The following is an 18,737-nucleotide window of genomic DNA, read 5'->3' as shown; positions in this document are numbered from 1 at the left end:
AAAGGACACCGTCAGTTGGTGGACAATGAGCGGATCGCATGGGAATCTCTAAACATGTGGTGGTAGCCTTCAGAGAGAGGAAACAGCTATACGTCGTAGGCTGTCTAAGAGTTTTCAGCAACCTTGTGGGTAGTTTCCTTTATGAAAATATACGGTGATATCTCGAATACCGCGCCGACTGAATCATGAGGCGGCCTGTATGCTGCACATTCAGTTGTAGAATATCATAAACGAGAGATTCAGTCGGGTCTCTCGTGAAAACCAAATTGATTTGCAATTGAGTGTATTTCTGGAAACAGCTACAGGTTTGCAACTAAGTGCAAATTACTAACGCAGTCGGCATACATTCTCCTCAACAGTTAGGTCCAACGAAGCCGGTCAATGAGCAATCCTCACCAGGAACACAGTGTACACTTCGTAGAGATACGTTGGACTTCACAGCTTAACGCCAGTCGGACGCGGGCGCTATTTGCTGCAAAACGCAAATAAACTGGGCGCAAGAAATTGGATAGGAAAGTATTAGGTCTGCATAAAAAATTTCAAAAGCCCCATAGTTATAGACGCATTTCTGAACTTTTTTGAGTACCTGTCATCAACGAGGGGAACCTAGTTGAATAGACCAATTGCCGGTTGGTATTTCAGCGTACAAACGGATACTGCACACCCACACATTCATCGGCAGTATACATCGCCACACCTGCACACATATGGTGTGAGGTAGATTTGTTCAATTTCATGAGAGAATTTCTGATGGTAATGACATCACAGATGTGCTATATGGGTTTATATGTTACCGCATGAACTTTTCTTCGGTTTGGATGAATACAAAGGTCAGTTCGCAAACCCACAGGGTGTCACAGAACCGCCGCTGATCATCGCCGTCTTCCTGGATGGAGACCCCGAGACGGTCCACATCAATGGTTAGAGACATTGTCAGACATGGCCCAGTCGCGCCCTCAATGACGCTCATGCATCTAATCTATTGCCTTCAGTGCATAGCTCCCTTCCCAATCCCCCCACTTGACAGTGCTGGATTTATGCACCAATTTATCCTCTCCCGCCTGTAATGCGCAGCTACCTCACCCCTCGAAACCCTTGGTGAACGAAACTGCGGCAGCTAAAATTACTGTACGACGAGTACACGGTTATTACAGCTCACAATGATAATGATGACACCTGATTTGAGGCTCACATTTTTCTGATCCACAGCTAGCTGTGAGTCGACATTTATGCTAACCTTATCAACAACGTTTCTCGAAAATTCCAGTAAGTGAATACGATTTTTTCCACGACTTGAATTTGTATAACTCTCTAGGTTCTCTATTCCCATCACGCTACGTCTGAGTAACTCTGGGACAAAAGTGCGAACATCATCCTTGATGTATCGCAATTCAATGCGGCGAAATTCACACATTGTCCGGTATTGATTCTCATGCTTAGGCGTTCATTCCGTTGCGATAATATACGGCATTTTCTGTATTCGCTAAGCAGTACTGCTGTCACAGGGTACGACCGAACTTTACCACGCTGTTCGTCGTATAATCTACTTTTTCATAAAGGAAGCTACTCGCAAGGTTGCTGAAAACTGTTCGACAGCCCACGACCGGTTTCGCCCTTCTTGGGGCTCATCAGGTAGGCGCAGTCCCCGAGTTTCCGTCAACCTTATGTTCTACCTTTTCCCTATGAACTTGGAAGGTAAACAATAACAGGAGGTACTTCTGTACTGTTGTCTAACCCAGATGGCCGAAAAACTTTCCAGCTGATAACCCATCGTGTCCCACTTTACTCAAGGTCGTCTCAAACAGATGGCTTCCGGCTGAGTATATCTCGATAGAGTGGCACAAGAATATCAAGTTGAGATTGATCCGGATATCAGCCTACTACGGTGACAGGTAAACTGAATGCGTTAGCATCTAACTGTTTCTGATTCACTGTTAAAATTCTCAGGGAGCCCCATCCAATATAGCAAGAATGGAATATGCCTGTACAAAAGGTGCATTTTTTTACATCCGCATGATGAATATCACAAGAAACTGGTTGGGCGAAGGTTGATCTCGGAACCGGATCTGGATTTGACCTTGAAAAAAGCATAAACAGTAGTTTTGTGTTACGATCAGGATAATCACATTGGAGGAAAACGGAATATCATAGTAATCTCGAAAAACAGGTACACCATTGCAGCTGAGTTGCGCCAACAAAAAAGCAACATTATACAATGAATGTCGGTATGTGTACTTGTACGAAAAAGCCGTTCAGCTGTAGCACCCTTTCGGTGCCTAGCTGCCATGCCAGCCGAGAAAAGCACGAGGGCTAGGACGCTGCCGGGTTGCCCAAGCCTAGACAGGGGAAGTCGAGAGGCAGTGGTCGGGTTCGAACCACTGAGCTGGATGGCGCTGTGAGTTACTTGCGTTGACCAACAATCAAACCGCGTAGTTTATGAAACGTAATCCTCGGATATGCATACAGTGATGTGACGGTATCTGCTTCATCTGACGCTGAGGGTTCTTGATGCACGCGGCTTGAATGATCTGGCAGCTTTGGTTTCAATAACCTTCTCCCAACATTTGTTTGAAGATGTGTACCAGTGGTATATTGTTCAGCTGTAATAGTGAATCGGGTGGAACCATCTCCAAAACACAGGGACAGATATGGTCCTGTTGACGTGGTGCCGAAACCTGCGAGTGCCGATCAGAGTCACATAAGTCGTACTACAGGGTGAGTTATTGCCGGATGATCACTGGACAGAGGATGCTCCGTTCGATGTCGGCCCAGTTGCATCAGTGAGAAAGAATATGTGGGACCAAGCCCAGGTCGGGGTTTAGAATCAGGGGGCCGGCCGGTTCATACTAAATTATTTCCTCACTGCCAGCAAATGGTAAAGATGCTACTTTTTTCACCTGTGAGATACAGTTCAAAGTTCATGGGCCGTTAAATGTACTGATGAAACTAATGATTTACATCCCAATGGCGACATTTTATTCACGGACTACGAAGAAAACAGTGGGAATACTTAGCTCTACCAACAAAAGCACACTTCATGGCGTTTCGCTATTTTCTGCGAGGCTAATAAATGTTCAAAAACGTCTGAGAGAATAATGCGCCTTACTCCTTTCCAATTAGCTTTCTTCCTCTGCCCCCTCGCCTTCATCCTCCTCCTCCTCATCGTCACTGTATTCGGAGAATTCCATTTGTGAATCTGTCTCGGTCATCATGCTAGCTGTCTCGTCAGCCACTGAGCTAGCGGCAGTCACACTTGTGGCAGTAGTCACCGAGTGCTTCCGTCGTCGTTTCGCCTTGCTCGGCCCTCGATTCACACTGCTGCCATCATCTTCGGCCGATTGCCGCGGACGCAATACCAGTATCACGTCGGGGACCTGGTTGTTCTCCTCTAGTTTTTGGAACTCAGGGTGATTCACATTGCAGTTCCGTATATCTAGGCTAGACGAAGGGAAAAATGGAATTAAAAAGGTCACAGTTCACGCAGATGAAGTCACAGGGAAACAAGAGGATAATATGACACAATAATGATGTGGTACATTGCACTGAATGTGCATCCCTGCTATTTGCTTTCAAAACCAGACTATGTATGCGGGAAATGTCCAGTGAAACGCTAGGTCCCAGTAACACGTGTGAACCGTGCGTTTGTGCTATTAGTTTTGCCTACTTATGAGTAGACTAGTTATCCCGCAAACATATTTACCACTGCCCAGTGTGACAATAGGTGATGTTCGTCGGCCCTATATCCATGATCTCTTCGTCCTGTTGATTTCTGTCGGCTGTTTGATTCGCCTGCTATCAGGATTTAAATCCAGTTCGTTCCAGATGTTGTTACAGACTGTGAAGTCATAATCCAACATTCAGAACTTTCCCGTCTATCACCGGAAGTAAAATAATGGCCGTAGAACATTTTATGGAACTTCTTCACGGCACCAATGCCATTTTTCGAAGTATACGACGCCACAACAATTTCCATCGACGGATCGAGTGGGTAAGAAGCCAACCTGAGCTCAGTACGGGTTTGACAGAATCGAAGGTACTTCCGCACTATTATGACCATACCCACTTGTGGTCGTTGGTGAGTAGCTGGTTAGATGTGCTTCAAAGACTATGTCTGGCCAGGAGAAACGGCAAGAACGAGGAGTGATATGAAGAATGCTACTTCTGTAGGTGTTAAAATATGTTTTATGGCGTAAATATTCTCCGGGTCTGGTGAGCGACCGCATTCTTCAATGGTGAAACCAAGAAACTTCGTCGATCCCATGAAGCTGCATTTCTCTTGGCCCACTTTGAAGCCAAAATCTCGAATGTGACCAAGCACCTAATCGAGGGGCTGCTACAGTGAGGTTGTCCAAACAGGCGGCAACACCGGGGACATCCTTCAGCATCTTTGAAATATGGCTGGCGCTATCTTGAGGCCAAACGGGAGTCGGGTATGTTGGAAGGGACCGTTGGGGGTTATTAATGGCCAAAAGTTCCCGGAATTCATCCTCGACTTCAACCTAGAGGTAGGTTTTGGCCAGATAAATCTTAGCAAAACATCCCCCTAATTCAGTTTCCTGAACAAGTCATCTGGAGCGGCAGATAGTGCTAATGGGTATCCAGTGCAGCATTGAGATCGGTGGATAGGTCTGCAGCAAAACCGAATGGTCCCGTTGGTCTTCTTCACCATTACGATCGGTGTGGGGGATGCCGATTAGCTGATTGGTTGGAGAACAATAATCTTCTGTAGTCTATCCAGTTCCTGGACCACAAAGAGCAATGTTGCATACGGTACTGGGCGTCTTGGCATGAAAACCGGTTTGGCACCGGAGTGGAGGCACAGTCTGGCTCTTGCTTTTGTGCACCGTTCAAGCTCGTCGGTGAATATAGATGCATAACGTTGTAGGAGGTCCTCAAGTGAACGCTTTGAAAAATGAGTTTGTTCGAGGGCACCTCCGGGTGCTACGTTCATAAGGTTGCAAACAGAATTAATTGGTTTCTCCAGCAGATTCAGCCTCTCGACCCAATCCAGCTCCCATGAGATAAAGCTTGGGACATGAAGTCAGGCAGCAGGTGGTTCGTCCAATGAGCAGCATGACGTCGAGGTCCGTATTAGACTGCAAACGAACTGGGATGTTGTTGATACGAAACGTCACATCCTCTGATGAGAAGTAAGTCAGGCATTTTGAAGATCTTCGTTCAGCTGTAGCACCCTTTCGGTGCCTAACTACCAGGCTACCCGAAGGGTGCACAAGGGCTGGGATACTGCCAGGTTACCCAAGCCTAGGCAGGGGAAGTCGAGAGGCAGAAGTCAGGTTCGAACCACGGACCTTCCGGTCAGTAAATTCGCGCTCTAACCACTTGGGCCATCTCGTCCTTTCGAAGATCTTGTATAGATATGGGGGGCATATGGTAGTTCTTTCGATGGAAGATCGAAGCGGATACAAATCCCAGGATATGTTCTGGAGAAAGAGGCCTCCTCTTAAGAGGGGGAGCATTTTACATCACAATGATGAAATCCGAGGAACCGGGGATTTGTTCCGCCTGCGCGGAACAAACTACTAATGGAAGTCAATGAGAAATTCTAGTGAGAGTAAACCACAGTGCACGAACTGGTTGTCGAATCTGCCTCAGGGTTTCATGTCTGATTCCATGAACGACCTCACTTGCAAACGCACCTTTGATAACTGAATAAGAGCTAGTTGGCAGAGTGTCAATAGCGATATGAACGAGATTCAAGCTCTCCACAGGCAAAATGAAAATGACCCCAATTAAAGCAACTGAAAACAACTGTTCATTATGTAAGAAACTAGTGAGCACATCGCTGATTCACAGGGATGAACTATCCGACAGTTTTCAGCAACTTTATGAGTAGCGTATTACGTTTTTGCACTACTAACGGTATTTCACAGGGATGAACTATCCGACAGTTTTCAGCAACTTTATGAGTAGCGTATTACGTCTGTACACGAACTAACGGTATTTTATTAGGTGGTCTTTCCTGTGAAGCTGTTCACCCTATTTTATCGAATAGCGAATACTTTTTGGGGATGAATGAAATTATCATAAAACAGGGGGTGGTTAGAAAACACACGAACTTTTTCCAAAACATACCCGAAGACTGTATCACCCACGTGAAGAATACGTCCCAAATGGCAGCGCGCATGAATCATGCCGTCTTCGTGGGAGTCCGCGTCTGTTCCACTCACAGTCATTTGTTGATTGAGACGCATTAGCCAGACAGAAATGGGCTGATGTCGCTTGGATAGACGTGCACCAACGGGAGCAGATGGGATGCGCTTGGCGGCACCATGTACCTCTTCTTCAATCTCCACGACAACGAATGGAACCAGCTGCTTTTGATGTGCGATCGCCGTGAATGGGGACGCGAAAAAGGAGGCGCCGTCCAGATGGTAAACTGAGAAAAAGGAGAATTAATGGTGGGTGAGCTATGATCCCAAGTGAATCCTAGGCATTCGAAGCCTTTCGATTTTAGTTGGGAACACGATGTTGAATGAGAACAAAGCCATTTAAAAAAATGCCTTTCGGGGAGTTTTGCATCTAATTCAGGCTAGCTGGAGTCATTTGTAGACATCTGTGAAAGCCAACACGCTTCCACTTTTTCGAAAAATCAGTCGAAGAGCTTCGATTACCCTACAACTGGATGGCCTAAAAAATTTGAAAAAAGATAAGAATGCGAGTCCAGTTGGTGCAAAACAGAAAACTGGTGATGCGGCTCGAACATCTAACACAATGCAGTACAAACACGAAGAATCAGCAAGTAGCGCTGGTGGTTATCTGCTGGGATATAAGTGTCGAACAATGGAGACACAGCAACGTTGTGATCGAAATATCGTGCAGCTCGAGGCACGAGCTACAGTCTTCAGAACTCCAGCACTAGTTAACCAATCGACCACGCATCAGCAAAATTGGGATTTCAACGGGATTTTGAAAATAAAGTAGATTCAACCGAACTCTAACAGGTTGTTTAAAAATGTCTGCTCTAGGGTAACAGTATCCCCCCGACGAGATCTAAAAACGGAGCTATGATGAACACACGTGAACATCCCTTGTAGTCCCACAACCGGTACTGATTCTGTTCGATAAAACTAACTAGGTCCGCTTCACTGTGGAGTACGAGACCTGGCAGAGGGATATGAAGGAGGTTACGAAACGTTTGGGTGATACCGGTGCTACTCACCTTCCAGGATCACGTGATCCCCGCTGCGCCTGGTTGGGGACGCCGATTGCTCGAATGAGTGTCTGGAGGTGTAGACGCCAAGCAAGTTGCTAATGCCGCGGATGGTGGACATTGCAATGCGAGCAAGCAGTTTGCCAGTGAATGATTCTGCTCGCCCAACCTGGTCACTAAGTGGCCCAAAGGAGGCGGAGAAAATTTTGCAAAACAAACCACCAGACCAACGACACACTGCTAACGCCCATCACTCCAATAAAACAGGTTTGAACTCAAATGACCAAGTAACCGCATAACTGTTGTATAGTCGCGCTGTCTCCCTGTTGTATTGTGCGATGGGCGAGTTATTGGAGTTACGCCTGCACTGAGCCTGCCAGACTACGCGACAGGGAGAAGACAGAGAACTGCGGACACGGCTGTATTGCCAGGACAAAACGTACAGAGCGTCTGCGTAAATATACAGGATGACTACTTGGCCAAGTATGGTCGTTCACTTGTTCGTTCCATACAGCCAATGGTGGTGTTCCGGTCGTGAACAATCTCGGGCCCACTACGCTGGTCGTGTGTTTGGTGAGAGCCGCCAACTCACCTGCTTTCCGGACGTGTCGAACCGATGATGACCTTGGGGATGCGTCACCCTCTGCACATGTACTTTTTCTTCTGTCTGGGCTCGCCCTGACACTCCCAAAGCGTTTCATCGTTCATTGTTGAATAACTTTTTCTCGTTTTAGCTCGCAATGTCAAAGTTTTCGATGAATGAAGCCTGGCTTTTGAGCCCACGGGCTTTTGCATTTTTATTCTGATGATTGTCGCCTCATTCCATTCCTCGTTAAATAAAAATGACTCAGGATTTTGAAGACTCCCCTGACGTTCTTATTCCCGAGGACGTCACTCACAGACAAGTACACACACAAGTGTACACACCAACTGCTGTGCGATTACTCAGTCTGGTAGCTATGAACATTCAATGTGCACGAGTCAAATGTACTGCGGCAAATTGGAAAAAAGTGGTCCTCTCAAACTTTTGAGTCACTATATCAACGTGTAAGCTTGTTTGGAGCGTCTCAGATGAACGGAGGTTGGCATTAAGAGCGGAAGCCTTACGACTTTTCGAATTAAAACTGCTCCAACCATTTGGGAACAGAGTACGATGACTATGTGCTTTCGTTCGTTTTCTACTTTAACCTCTGAGACCACCCGTGGTTCGAAGGAGGTGACGCCCAAAATGACCTGCAAATAGATTAAGTCATTCTGCTGTGACACCCTTTCGGTGCCAAGCTGCCATGCCTCCCAAAGGAAGTACGAGGGCTGAGATACTTCCAGCTTGCCCAGGTCTGGACAGGAGAAGCCGGGAGGCAGAGGCCGGGTTCGAATCACGGACCTTCCGTGATTCTGAACAAAAAAAAAGGATTCAAACGTGGTATATCACGTGTTCACCATCGCCAGCCGCGAACAGATAAGAAACAGTATGAAGCTAATTCGTGAAAATCGCTTGTTCATGCGTCTGACGGTAATCTGGGAAGTACAAGATAGAATGCTTCCTTCGAAGGAAGGATGAGGGGATTGGCTGAATGTCTCTGACAGCCCATTGACGGTTTCGACTTGCTTGAGGCCCGAATGAACAAGCCAATCCGTGAGCTAATGATTCAATCCCAGACAAGACGGCCACACATCATCACTGTGCCCTTGAAACACAGGACGAAGAGAATCCACATAGAGAGAAAAGCCTGGCATCAAGTGGAACTTCCAGTTCAAATAATGATCAAGGATAAATACCAGCAGGGGAAGTAGAATCATTTACACATACTTTGGCACGTGACCGGGTCGATAAGATGAATCGCTTCGGACACTTTGTACACCACGCACAGAGGACCCAGTCCACCGAACCGCTGAGATTGTGCTTTGGACAAACATACAATATCGTTCTGTAGAGAAAAAGGACAAAAATAATTGAAGTTATTATTGGCTGATTTTTTGATGGCCATAGGTCACGCTGACAAATGTGTTGTACTCTAGCTTTCAACAGATTTTTTTCATCAGGACGAGTTGGCCCCAATTCACTTTACTGGTGTCTTTTTTCACCATACCAAAGCCACTGGATGTCGCCACTTCGAGGCAGCGATCGAATGATCGGTCTGTTTTTTCGACAACTAAACTACATCCGTGCATCTTGGAAGACTTACTGCTACTACTATCAACGTGTATGTTCACCGTCCGTTTGTACCTTGGATGTCTTCAGGAAAATAGTCCAGTTGAAAAGGTCACAGTGTACATGGTTTGTCAAACCAGGCACGACAGAACCCCGATATGGAACACAGTAACATCTGTGGACAAAATCACTAATATGTTCGACTGATCATACTGCACAGGTTGCGCTGGCTTGGCCACGTGTTGCACATGGCAGTCGACCGACTTCCTTGAAAAGCTCTTTTCGCACAACCACGTGAAGGGTGGAAAAGATCCAGAGGCGGTCAACCAATGACTTGGCAGCAAAGTATGAAAGCCATTATCAGCAAACTCAGCTACGCTAGTCATTGCCATCCTCCTGGATGGGGACCCCGAGACGGGTCATATCAATGGTTATAGACACTGTCAGACATGGCCCAGTCGTGCCCTCAATGGCACTCATGCATCCAAGCTATTGTCTTCAATGCGTAGCTCCCGTCTCAATTTCCTCACTTAACAGTTCACCTACAGTGCTGTATTAATATACTAAATCATCAGCTCCAACTCCAATGCACAGTTACCTACCACACCTCTCCGAATCCTAGGTGAACGAAATCGTGGCAGCTACAACCAGTGTACGACGAGTACGCGGTTCTTACAGCTGACAATGATGATGAGGGCAGTAGTATCCCGCAATCGTCACCGGATAACACTCTGTCTAAGGTCAAATGCAACTCAGGGACGCACGTCTCCATCCACCGCTAACCTTCAAATAAGCGATTATGTTTCAATATGCATGGGTAACAGTGCAATGAATACAGGTCTTCGACAGTGCCTGATAGTAAGTTTCCACCAATTAATAGCCACCAGATAGAACGAGCGGCTGTAGAAGATTCGTTAGACAAGTGTGAATTCCTTCAGTTGTTCACGCTTATGAATTATCGCTGTGACTGGTGAACTATTGATGTAAACAGGCCCCAATCTTATCGAACTAAGTATTTTGCGGGAAGTCAGTTGGCTCATTCAACATGGTAACAAAGTAATAGCGTTGCTGACGTCGTCATGTTTTAGACATGGTAACAGCTCAAAGGATATCCAGACAAAAAGAGATCATACAAAGAAAAGGCCAAGGCATCATATTTCCCACGGAGCTAAAAGGCTATAGAAAAGGCCGCTCTTCGGAGAGTCTCGATGGTTGGTAGTGTACTGCAAGAGGACTCAAGTGGCTAGAACGCGAATCTACTGACCGGAAGGTTCGTGGTTCGAACCCGCTCTGCCTCTCGACTTCCCCTGCCTAGGCTTGGGCGACCTGTCAGTATCCCAGCCCTTGTGCTTCCTTCGGGTAGCATGGCAGCTAGGAACCGGAAGAGTGTTACAGCTAAACGACTATTATTATTATAGTGTACTGCAAGCCATCAGCTAAATATAGGACACTCCATAGGACCGTATAGTGATTTCGGACAGGTTGGGCTACACCGACCATATCAATTATCCAGTCCAGTCAGATCACCTTCCAGTTCCACTCTCCTCAGAAGTAACACCAAGAGATGGGCTAAGTACATCGATCTGACGGAAAATGGTCATTGTTCACCAGTACTAAACTGAAGGAATTATTCATACATTCTACTTCCAATGTTATTATCGACCACCACATGTAGTTCAGGTTTACCATGCTCTCGGATAACACTGTTACCCCCACGAACTACAAACACCCATGTTATCGTACGTCGTTAGCAAAAAGCACAGGAAACGGGTAAAATCCAAGGAAAGTGTCAACTGTAAGCTTTCCCACTACAAAGAACAACCAATCATTGGAAACTCAACCTCTTCCAGAAGAGGTTCTACTTCAACGGGATCTTGTAAATGGAAGGGCTGCCGAACTTTATCAAGACGTCTCGAAGGCAAGCAACCAGAGGAAATGAAGCTACCACTCTAAGAGTCATTGTGTAAAAGATGGGCGAGGTGAGTCAGTTGTTAGGGCGCGAATTTACTGACCTGAAGGTTCGAACCCGACCTCTGCATCTTGACTTCCTCTGTGTAAGCTTGGACAACCTGGCAGTATCCCAGCCCTTCCTTCTGTTTGCATGGCAGCAAGGCACCGAAAGGGTGTTACAGTCGAACGATTTACTTTTTTTATTTCGCGAAGAATCTCTTTACCTTGTCGTTTAATAGACAGTTAACCAGCCGTTAGTCGGTCATCCACGTGGAAAATGGGTAAGATACACAAAACGTTCAAAATGAAAAACCATTGGCACTGAAAACCTATCACTCGTAAGCTAACCTTGCAGATACCAGCAACTTCCACAGAAAACGTGAACTTGTAGTTGTACGTATTGTTGTGCACATCGTGTGACTTTAGATGTTGCGACGTCTGATATCTGGAAGGGAAAAAGGGGTAACGTATTAGGAAATTTTGGGCGATAAAGTCAGTTTATGGGTTGAATTGAGCATCTGATGATGAGGCAAGTAATATCTGTCATGAAGACGAGGGCGAATCACAAGAAAATATAGCCAAAATGCAGTTATTGGATTTCAACTTGACAGTTCCTATCAGGGGGGTCAGAGTGGTGACCAGTTCAAGATGCTTCACAAACCGCGCGATGCAATCCTACGGCAGCCCTCCAGAAACATTGACCAAAACAGTGGTCCAAAGACGTTCGTTCAGCTGTAGCACCCTTTCGGTGCCTAACTTCCATGCCACACGAAGGAGGCACGAGGGCTGGGATACTGCCAGGTTGCCCAAGCCTAGACGGAAGTCAAGAGGGAGAGGTCGGGTTCGAACCACGGACCTTCCGGTCAGTAAATTCACGCTCTAATGACTTGGCTCATCTCGTCCGCAGACAGCTACCATTCGGCTCAAAGCTTCAGTATTCAAGCAGAACAAAGGAATTATGCGATGGAGGAAAAACGAGGAACACCAGAAGGAGTGTAGCGCCAAATGGCTTTTGTGCAGTACCATTCGATTAAGAAATATCGAAAACGAGAGATTCGGATGAAATTCGGTTTAGTTTCCCGTCGAAGCCAATCTAATTTTCAGATGGGTGATAACTACAACATACGTACATAGTCCGGTGTTTAACTAGGAAGTGAGGGTTATGGGAATTCTGGGATGAACCTCAAGAAGGACAGAGCTGGTAGTGAACTTTTCATCGACCCTATGAGTAGCATTGAAACACTACGGTATCCAGAATGGGGTTCCGATATATGGGACGGCTTCGTGCAGCACATTTAGTTGTGGGATGTTATGAACGAAAGAAGTTCAACGAAAGCTCCAGTCGTTACATTTGACTGCCGTCCCAGCTCCAGTGCCTCAGTGCCGGAAAAAGCCTCGCCAACAAGGAACACAACAGCTTTGTAGCAAACGGGTGAGTGCGAAGTACAACGGAGACTGCCGTCCCAGCTCCAGTGCCTCAGTGCCGGAAAAAGCCTCGCCAACAAGGAACACAACAGCTTTGTAGCAAACGGGTGAGTGCGAAAGTACAACGGAATCATGCTATATAAAGAACAGCACTGTTTGACCTTGATCCAAGGTTGTCCTACCGGCGTTTAGTGGATTTTAAGGGTCTCAGTAGATTTCGGGTATACTGGGATTACCTTCAGGAATCTGACCTTGCTGACACCCATCGATACCAGGCTGATTTGCAAACGAGTGTTCATCCCAATCCACCCTCAACGAAAACAATTCAACCAGAATCGAAGATATAGTTTCCAAAGTAGCTGAGAAAACATCATGAGGGCTATCCCGGTGACAAAGATTTAGTAATCGAGTGACACGTGAAACGCTTGGCACTATGAGCACTGTCGATAAAAGATCTTGCCACATCAACCGGCTCTTCCTCGTTGGATCCATTGTTGATTCCTTTCTTCTATTTTTATATTGTACAACGCGATTCCCCCTTTTTTGTCATTTTGGTTTGTGTCTATACCGACCTTCTTGTTTCTGACCTGAACATAAACCGTTCTTTGACCTTGGCATCGGACGTGTTGTTTAAGTTCACACGTGGTTTCGCTCGCTTGTAAACACGTGGCTTTGACCGGTGTGGACCTTGAGACCCGTTAGGAATTAGCAGCTCCTAAACCGGTGTATAGAAGCCGGCATGGTTCCACGTTTGTAAAGTTTTGTCATTTTATTATTGTACTTATAGTACCGCATTTGTAGATAAACCTCCATTTGAAAGATTTGGCTTTTGGGGTTTTGCGCGTAACTCGACAAGGTTCAACAGATTGCTGGAATCAGTCTCTATCCATCATGGTTCATAATCCATCAAAAAGTACGTGCATTGCACTGCCAGAACATAGCCCCGAATGCAACGCGGGTTCAGAGTAACGATGCTAGAATACATGATGAAACAAAGCATGGTGACCGTTATTCATTGGTGGTCTCCCCGGTAATTGCTGTGATTTTCGCAATATTACTCATTATCGGGCCGAAGAACATCCTACTCAAGGGTATTTTGGATCCGTCGAGCCGTTGTGGTATTTTCTATCGAACTCACACGGCTATTCAGAACTGGCTGCTGTCAGTCATCTCTTCAACGAGAATACAACTGCGACCAGTAGCTATTTTGGCATCGTTTGGTATCCCGTCGAGGAGAAAGTATTTCGCTAACATTCAACGAGGTTCTCGAGAAATACACGCATATGCAAATCAATTTGGTTTTATACTGCGATATCTCGAATATCATGCCAACTGAATCATGAGGTGGCCTGCACGCAGCACATTCAGTTGTAGAATATCATAAACGAGAGATCCAGTTGAGTCTCTCGTGAAAACCAGATTGATTTGCAAATGAGTGTATTTCTGGTCAAATTCCTTTTGGTAATTCACACTCTAGGAAGCCTTTGTACCATTGAATTAAAGGCAACTTTAAAATGTCTTGATATGTTTCTCCTATGTTAAATTTTGTTGCATACGGCTCAGGTAAGTAACTTCTCCGTTCCAAATAATACAACAGGACAATTTAAACAGCTTGACAGGAAATTAAGCCTAATCACGTGATCATACATGACCTACCTGCAAGGTGCATGCTTGCACAAGAAGTTGACGAACGAAACGGCCTGTGACCTTGTGCCGAAGTAGAAATCGATTCCGTCTGTAATTGAAGATGGATCGGGTCTTATTTTACTTCACAATGAGTACAAGTCCGCCATCACTTTGACAAAAGCATAAAAACATTACCCTGACAATCGGAAGACGAAAAACAGTGCACAATTGGCGTACATAAACTACAAATGATTTCAGACTGTTCGCTTGACCATCCGTTTGAGCAGTCGCTGTTTCATGGGTTCCGCAACTAATCCTAAATAATACAGTTCCAAAGTAAATCTGATGGACTTTGCAACTTAAACTGCACAAATAAGGGCGCAAACGTAGTGGCCCACGGGCGGACGAATCCCGGTACGGACGAAATCGGTCTTATGATGACTGCTTTTGTCCTTTCGTTCAGCGCAAAGTAGTACCCAAGACACGTATTGCCAAGTTCGGCGAACAGGCCAACAACCGAGCAGCGAACCCGAGCTACCTACATTCCGCAACATTGCCAACACAAAAGTAAACATTCCGGTTGTTGCCTCGGACTCTCCAGGTGATAACCGAGCTCTGTAAAGCCCTTCTACGTGCTATAAATCGCCCCATCTCCAAAATACCCCCGGTATATAAGTTGTTGAAATGAACGGGAAGAAAGATGAGATATCCATGTTCAACCTCACTTGATAACTTCTCCAATCTACCTAATCGGAAAACAAAAAGATAATGAAGGTCTCTCACGAAATGCAACGCTGGGAGTGAAAGACACAACAATACTCACCAGAAACCTGCTTAATGGCACTGCAGTCTCCATGGGCTTTGGAACGGAGAATTATTTGCTCCAAATGCATCAGTGTCCTTTTGTGATCCACCTGAAAGGGAGGGGGGAGGAATATGCGTAGGAGACTAACAAGTTTAGACTGATAGATATCATGGTTGTACGAGGGCTAGGACACTGTCAGGGCGACCACACATAGGAGGACGATTAGGGTCCTCAACCAAAGCCTCTGACTCAAAAGCCTAGCCGCAAGGCAGCGGTGTTGGGTCGGAAATGGAAGTACATTACCATTTTCACGGAACACGTCGCCACACATGTTCCAACCCTCAACCTGGAGGGTCAGGATACTGTGTTCGTCAGACCTCTACCCATTGACCAACCTGGTATGACAGACTCTGTGAGTGTCGCGCGGACACCCCCCCCCAGTATAGCTCCATGAGTTGCCGCACCACGGAAAGGTTCAGTCTCTTCGTGTAGCGGAAAGTGGGAAATCAAAGGCAATGGTTATTCTGCTAGGTATGCTTCTTGGAAAGTGCAGACGTTAGTAAGAAGTATCAAGCAAAAGATTATCTGTGATACATATGTGACTTAGATAAATGTCTGTAAGTCCTGGCTAAACCAACCTTGTCATATAAGCTGTTGCTGCCAGGCACCTTTTAGAAGGAACGAGTATGGATCGAAGCAGAACACGTGAGCAGTAAACTTGACAACCGCGTAAATGTGTGTGGTCGTACGGTTGTTCACTAGAGCATACGACGCATCTCCCATTTGTTCGCGGTCTTAGTGTTGCAGCTACCGTGAAATCCAGTTATCTGAGGACTACAACAATTCAGTTTTATACTTCCTAGTTTCCGACTTCCAAAAATCTGTCGCTGTTGACCACCTCTGACCATGATCAGTGAGAGGGCAGATGACATCCTTGGCATGTGACCACGACATGACCCAATTCCGGCGCTTACATTGGTCCGTTTTGTGCGGCTGTCGAAAGTTCCCACGAATGGGTTGCACCATTATTTATGATACCAAACACTAGAGACAGCAGCAACGGTCAACAAGCAGCAGGAAGAATATCTTTTCATTTCTTCTGTATGATAGGTTGGTCCCATATGTGTGGAAATAACATTCCTTAGTGAAAATCCAGTGGGAGGCGGTTCGTGTGCAGACCGGATCAAAGCCATAAGATCCGTGGAAAAAATTGATTGCAAACTTATTGTATATCGTATTCATGACTATTCCCACCGTAGCACGTCAACGCGCCCCACATATAAAGGGTAATCTGACATCCTCTTCGTTGTCACTGATTGTACAAATAATCTGGAGACCTGAAAATGGCGGGGCTCCAAACGGCGTCGGTTAGCTTCACCACTGTCAGACTACCCACAGATCCAACGCGAACTATATCTGTAAAAGTATGTAGTAAGTTGTCAAAGATTGCACTGCATGACTTTTGCACGGAAATAACACGACCTGAGGCGAAACTGGGAGCTTACTCGCTGCCTGACTTGAACACAGGCATTCCAATAGTCCTTAGCGGCCGAGCGGGTGCAGTCGGAACACTGCTGGGAGTGGACCACAAATTCCAGCGGGATATCCTGTTCAACCATATCACCTGTGGGTAGTTCGCCATGGACGGTAACCTAGACAACCGGACAAAAAATGTGTAGACAGAAAAAAAGAACATAAGGCGTGACCACTAACTCATTGCTGTGGAGCAAAACATGGAAGGTAAGACGCGCTATACCTTCTCAAAAGTTGGGTAATCAGTGAACACAGAAAGTTATAGCGGAAGACAGGGGAGGTGATTGATTCAACGGGTTTATTAGTACTTTAATGTCATAAAGTGAGCTTATTCACATTTGAAAAATGGCGGCTTACCTCGAATACTGGATGCACAGCGTACAGCGGAGATGAGTGATAAGGACTACCTCGGGAGTGCCATAATTTACAAGCAAAACTGCAACAAACTATCCAGTGATCTGTGATGTTCGTTAGGTACATGCTTGCTAGAAAGCCTAGAGAACGCATGATTACTGTACTTCTAACAGACATGAGCAAACGAAAAGCCGGAATGATGTTCGAATCACACACATCTCGTGTCTTAACCATTAAACTATCTCAACCGTCCTGAATTCGATTAGCCTCTCGCGGATTCCTGATCAGAAAGGCGAGGAGCACGGCCATAAATAATTACATTGCACGGAACGTTCTAAGCTTTGGCTCTACTTGGTGAGTGAGCAAAATACAACGTTATATCGCCAATGCTGGACGTGTATCATAAACGTACACTGCACCATCTCCAATACGCAGGCCTTGGCATGTGATACCATCATAAAAATTTGTCAACCCATTTTGAACAGAGTGACCATAAGCGAAGAGGTTCGAAGCGGAAGGTCGACTAAAAAAGTAAACGACCGGGTATGCTTGACAATTTGGAAGGGATAATGTGTAGTCTGCATCAGAGTTACAAGATCAAAGGATTAAATATTGGAAAAGAACGTTTCAAATCTCTCGACAAATTTGGTCCGGTTCCGTAACTTTGCCTCAGCCCAAAAAATGATGACATAATGCTGATGATTCACTAGAAGTGTTGCGTTATGCATGGCATTTTAGCCTACGAAACACGTGATTCTCATTGGGAGAGGTTATTCGGGCTAATGGCGAGGCTATTCAGAAAATATGCTTCCACTGTCGGTATGTACGTGGTGCATGTATGATCTGAATAAGAAGATAAAAGAACGGGATGCTAGTGAAACACAGTCCTCGCTAAGGTCAATCAATCCCAGCCTACTCTGAGTACTGGTCATACTTGATGGAGTTCTACAGGGTGAGCCTTGAGAGCTCCTTGATCCCACAAGGACGAAACGGACACAAGAATCCTTGTTAAAGACCACTCTGAATATCTTTCAACTCCAGAGTGTTGTCCATTGCCGTACAACAAGGCACAACAAGCACTGCAAGACAACGCCCAAAACCAACTGTGGGATGTAGAAAATCTGTCATACTCTGACTTACTTCAATGTTAATTCTTTTGCTATGTGGTTCTGTCCATATAAACTTTGCGCTGCGAACTTTCAAGCCCTTATTAAGACCTTTAACCCGCTTGATACACATGGATAGCAATTCAGCAGACTCCGGAGCCGCTGTTACCCATTGTGAAGGAGGATTCAAATATCTGAAAAGGATCGGTGGGTGCACAATGGAAGTGATGGGACCTACCTTTCACACTTTGGGCAAAAAACGATCGTGTTCTGGCGCTGAATGTGTTTGGTGATATCGATTTCTGTGGACAAGCACGTAATACATGTGTTGGCTTCGTTCGGTTCGATCGAAACACCACATTTGCAACATAAGCTGTAGCGAAAATAAATCAGGCGGGTTGTGGAAAACTCACATACGGGGAAGTCTAACACAAGCCATCTTGAATTGGTTCTGGGAAGGAGAATGTGTGGAGGCGATTGGGTTTGGCCGTGTGGAGCTGAAATAAGTGAGAAACAGTACTATGGGATATAGATTTTAAGATGGTTTGAATGAGTTATAATGAAGTGAGTGCAGTTGTAGGAAAGAGGGGCTAACCAGGGTCAGTGACTTTCGTC

The 18,737-nt window shown here is 45.8% G+C and overlaps 2 protein-coding genes across 2 annotated transcripts in view; one reads left to right on the top strand and one right to left on the bottom strand.

Moving 5' to 3' along the window:
- Positions 1-1,981: 1,981 nt before the first annotated feature.
- Positions 1,982-18,737, bottom strand: part of T265_05415 (hypothetical protein) — a gene marked incomplete at both ends in the record, with an annotated part of 17,727 nt that continues 971 nt past the window's right edge. The window contains 11 exons of the mRNA XM_009170413.1: positions 1,982-2,077; positions 3,170-3,438; positions 6,094-6,397; positions 8,982-9,099; positions 11,622-11,718; positions 14,355-14,433; positions 15,148-15,238; positions 16,635-16,781; positions 18,157-18,316; positions 18,361-18,495; positions 18,536-18,619. Of these exons, the coding sequence (XP_009168677.1) occupies positions 2,004-2,077; positions 3,170-3,438; positions 6,094-6,397; positions 8,982-9,099; positions 11,622-11,718; positions 14,355-14,433; positions 15,148-15,238; positions 16,635-16,781; positions 18,157-18,316; positions 18,361-18,495; positions 18,536-18,619 (1,558 nt within the window). The remainder of the gene's footprint in view (positions 2,078-3,169; positions 3,439-6,093; positions 6,398-8,981; positions 9,100-11,621; positions 11,719-14,354; positions 14,434-15,147; positions 15,239-16,634; positions 16,782-18,156; positions 18,317-18,360; positions 18,496-18,535; positions 18,620-18,737) is intronic.
- T265_05414 (hypothetical protein) overlaps positions 12,831-18,737 on the top strand; it is a gene marked incomplete at both ends in the record, with an annotated part of 7,051 nt that continues 1,144 nt past the window's right edge. Inside the window, 3 exons of the mRNA XM_009170412.1 lie at positions 12,831-12,870; positions 14,821-14,891; positions 15,356-15,541. Coding sequence (XP_009168676.1) covers positions 12,831-12,870; positions 14,821-14,891; positions 15,356-15,541 — 297 coding nt within the window. The remainder of the gene's footprint in view (positions 12,871-14,820; positions 14,892-15,355; positions 15,542-18,737) is intronic.

The sequence above is a fragment of the Opisthorchis viverrini genome (assembly GCF_000715545.1).
Source record: "Opisthorchis viverrini unplaced genomic scaffold opera_v5_101, whole genome shotgun sequence".
Lineage (NCBI taxonomy): Eukaryota > Metazoa > Platyhelminthes > Trematoda > Opisthorchiida > Opisthorchiidae > Opisthorchis > Opisthorchis viverrini.
This window is presented reverse-complemented; position numbering and strand designations above follow the sequence as displayed.